The 4,031-nt window shown below is 36.0% G+C and overlaps 2 protein-coding genes across 2 annotated transcripts; both read left to right on the top strand.

Moving 5' to 3' along the window:
- Positions 1–17: 17 nt before the first annotated feature.
- Positions 18–978, top strand: LOC137631045 (uncharacterized). The gene is made up of 3 exons (XM_068362621.1): positions 18–259; positions 417–644; positions 760–978. The coding sequence occupies exons 1-3, from the start codon at positions 29–31 to the stop codon at positions 976–978; spliced, it is 678 nt and encodes a 225-aa protein (XP_068218722.1). The 5' UTR covers positions 18–28.
- Positions 979–1,056: 78 nt separating this feature from the next.
- On the top strand, positions 1,057–3,169 carry LOC137636981 (uncharacterized). Its single transcript, XM_068369310.1, has 7 exons — positions 1,057–1,331; positions 1,429–1,682; positions 1,788–2,007; positions 2,116–2,281; positions 2,387–2,500; positions 2,712–2,909; positions 3,031–3,169. The coding sequence occupies exons 1-7, from the start codon at positions 1,058–1,060 to the stop codon at positions 3,152–3,154; spliced, it is 1,350 nt and encodes a 449-aa protein (XP_068225411.1). The 5' UTR covers position 1,057; the 3' UTR covers positions 3,155–3,169.
- The last annotated feature ends 862 nt before the right edge of the window (positions 3,170–4,031 follow it).

Below are 4,031 nucleotides of genomic sequence, written 5' to 3'. Positions count from 1 at the left end.
AAAATCGAAATGGAAATTAGAAATAGTGATGGTTGTCCAATACAAGAAATTATTCCAAAGAAAGACCATGGAGTATCCATGTTCTTCTTGTGGCCGTGAAGTGAGGGCACAGCAGCAAGCCTTCCTTTGTGATGAGTGCGACCTTTGGTGCCACAGAACCTGCGGCACCAACATCACACAAAAAGAATATAGGGCAATCACAAAAAATATCAAACAAGGTCACGATTTTGATTGGATTTGCCCTTCTTGCCAATCTAAGGTTAGTACGATATTTTATTTGCAAGTATGAAATATTTCTGAAAATGTCAAGGACCGGGCATAGCCCAGCCCTTTAGCTTAGTACTTGAATAAAATAAATGTGCTTATTTAATCATAAAATCCCTTTCCTTTTTTTTACATAAAATAATTTTTTTCAGCTTGTGGCCGTTGGTGTGGAACCTATCTATGTGTTGACTTTAGAAGAGGAAGAAAGAGACGAATATGAAGAGGAGTTGGAAGGAGCCGTTGGTTGTGAAACTATTGAAGTGCTGCCTATTGAAGAATATGATGAGGAGTTGGAAGGAGCCGTTGGTTGGGAAACTATTGAAGTGCTGCCTATTGAAGAATATGAAGAGGAAGAAGATATAGTTATATTTGGTGGCGAGGTTAGTATTATTTATGTTAATGCTGCTATAAAGTGTTTTCATCTTGATGCATAATTTTTTTATAATAATTTTTTTTTATTTTTTTTATTTATTTTTTGTTGTTGTTTTTTTTCAGGTTGTGGATGACGAAGATGAAGTTCAGAATGAAGCCGAGTGCTCTGAAATTGTTTTGCCCCCCTTAGAAGTCCCCATTAATGTCCAAGAAATTTCTATCGATGATGGCATCCCACAATCAGAAGTGCCGCCAGAAGAAATCATCTACAAAAAAAACAAATACTGGGCGAGATGGAGCTCTGCAAGTAGTGGACTCTCGTGGGTATATAGAAAGTCATAATATGCTTATTTTTATGATATATTTATATATTATGATATATATATATATATATATATATATATTTTAATACTCATTTGGAATGGCTTTACCTTTCAGCTACACCTATAACAAAAAGAGGACCACACAGAAGGGGAAGGTTTGGTGGCAGTGTAGCTTACGGAGTAAAACAGTAATATGCAATGCCCAGGTTGCAGAAAACACTGATGGCAGTTTTCAACGTAAAGGTCCCGACCATACTCATGCTGGAAAACCAGGTGCAATGCAGAATTTGGAGGCCTTAGAAAAAGGCTTGAAACTTGCCAAGGAAGATTACACCAAGTCTGGCCTTTCCATAGCTGAGCAGGTCCAAAGAGGTTAGTAAATAAGTATTTTTATCAAATATTCATATATATTCATATATAATTATGTATTAAGAAAAATATTTACTAAATATTATTATTGTCTTCTCAGACATAGGGTACAGTGGTCCTGGGATGACTAACCCTCAGTATTTGGCCAGGACATTAAATAGGCATCGAGCAAAGAGCCGCCCCAAACATCCTCGCTCGTTGGATGATTTGGTTATCCAAGATGAACACATGCCAGCTATCCTTCATTCTACTGATTTTTGGATTAATGGCAGGCGGCACATCATGTTGTATAGCGACAACCAGCTACACTTGCTGCAAAATGCTCGTGTATGGTATGTCGACGGTACGTATAAGGTAAGTTGCGAAAAAATTTTGAGTTTGCTAAAATGGATAAAAATATATATAAAAATACAAAAATTTAAGCCAATGTTAATCTTGTAATTTTCCTTTTTTTTTTAGCTGGTTCGTGAACCTTTTAAACAACTCTACTCAATTCATGCATATGTCCGCTCGGGGGAGTGTGTTAAGCAAGTGCCTCTTTTATTTTGTGTGATGTCAGGCAGCAGGACAGTAGACTACAGGGCTCTTATTCAATCTATACGTGAAGAAGTCCAAGAACTCAAAGTTGAAGAGGTCATGGCTGATTTTGAAAAGACTGTCTGGTCTGCTTTCCGCAAAGGTAATTAAAGTTTCATTGCATGTGGCAAATCGTTTTATGCTGCACTATTATATTACTATAAATGATATTATATTGTACTAATATATCATTATTATTATTTCCCACTAGAGCTGCCTGACATTACCATGAAAGGCTGCTGTTTCCATTACACCCAAGCTATATGGAGAAAGGCACAGGCAGTAGGAATGCAAAAGCTATATAAGGATGATAGGGCCACTCGAAGTTTCGTCCAAAAACTTATGGCACTGCCACTGTTACCGGCTGAACACATTGTGTAAGTCATATTACATTGCATATTTATTCATAAATTCATCCATTTATAATATATCTACTATGCATTTATGCAATTATCTAACTAATTTCTTGTTTTCCTTAACAGACCAATTTTCGAGCACCTGCTAGAAAATTCGACAACAACAGCACCCATGAAGGAATTGGCTTCATATGTAAAGAAAAACTGGATAGAGAGCTCTGTTTGGCCCCCCGAGACTTGGTAAATATATTTTCATTGAATTAGTTTTATTTCTGAGGAATGTTTGCTGAGATAGTGATTCTAGATATAAGGTTCAAATTTATGATTTTTTAAATCATGATTGTGTTATAGAGATATTTACTTTAATTCAAGCGAAACACCCAAATGTCTACCGACCTGTTTTCTCTCTTAGTTATTTCAATGTTTTTTTTTCTTTCATAATCAATTACAGGTCAGTGTTTTACCGTCCAGTTAGGACGAATAATACAGTGGAAGGATGGCATGGTCGCTTGAACAGACGGGCAAACCAAAGTGGGTTGCATCTCTATAGATTGTTTGAGGTTCTTGGGGATGAAGCAAAAAATGTCGACTCCAGTCTCTCCCTATTGCGAGAGGGGAGGATTATGCGATGCCAACGCAACCAGTATAAGTAAGTTATTTTTTATAAGTTATTTTTCAAATTCAAATATATTCATAGATTTTTTTCTTATTCGTTGCAACAAGCATAAATGAAAAATCAGAAATAATTACTTTTTTTCTTCAAATTTCAGGAATGTCCATCGTAAGCTGTTCGCGGCCTGGGATGAATACGTACGTCACCAGGACTATACTTTGACCCAGGGACTCTCTCTCCTCCGTAGGGTGATGGGGCTCTACACTCCTATGGAGATGTGATGTGATTTTTTTTTATTATAGGCCTATTTTGCTATTTCAATTTGTCGAAATAAATTTACTCAAATCCTTTATTGTTTCAAGTAGCCCTTTTTCTAAGTTAAAAATGTCACCATATGATATCTAAGGTAATTTCTATGATGGGCTATCTACAATCAGTGTTAAAAAGTAAACATCACGGCCACACAGGAGCAGGTTGTAAGCAAGTGTTCAAAAAATTTGAATAGTTAGATCGCCCCATATTACCATGAAATGTTAAGTTCATTCGCCCCATATTGAAAAAAAAGCGTAAGTTAGTTCGCCCCAGTTTGATTTTGGAAAAAGTTAGTTCCCCCTAGTGGGGCGAAATTGAAATGGTGCGAAATAACTTGACACCGATAAAGTGAAGTGACTATTGAAGGGACCATCCCATCATATTAGTTGAAGCAGTAATACTTGCAACTAAAGCAGGTATAAAAAAAAAATAAACATTTCGATCAGAGGATGAAGTTTTGGCCAAGATTAGCTCACCAAGGAACTTCTCATTTCACTTAGATTTAAAATTCTAGACGATTCCACAAAGAGGGAATAATAACCACAATTAAATTATTTGGTCATCACATGTTTTGGTCATATGAAACTAAATTATCGTCTAAACTTATTTGGTTTAATCAACTATTTACTTAAATGAACCTTTCTAACTTCGCTAACCGTTGATTTAGTACCTCCTCCTAAAGACGGGTTTATATCAACGTATATATTAGCAAATCATAAACGTCAGTATTCCATCATAATGGCTCGAATACTGTACACTGAGCCGTGTCAATACTCAAATCCGTTCAAGAGGGAAAAATGATATATATAGCTACAAGCAAATAAAAACTATAAAAATCCCTATCCT

This window comes from Palaemon carinicauda, chromosome 3 (genome assembly GCF_036898095.1).
Source record: "Palaemon carinicauda isolate YSFRI2023 chromosome 3, ASM3689809v2, whole genome shotgun sequence".
In the NCBI taxonomy this organism is placed as follows: Eukaryota; Metazoa; Arthropoda; class Malacostraca; order Decapoda; family Palaemonidae; genus Palaemon; species Palaemon carinicauda.
This window is presented reverse-complemented; position numbering and strand designations above follow the sequence as displayed.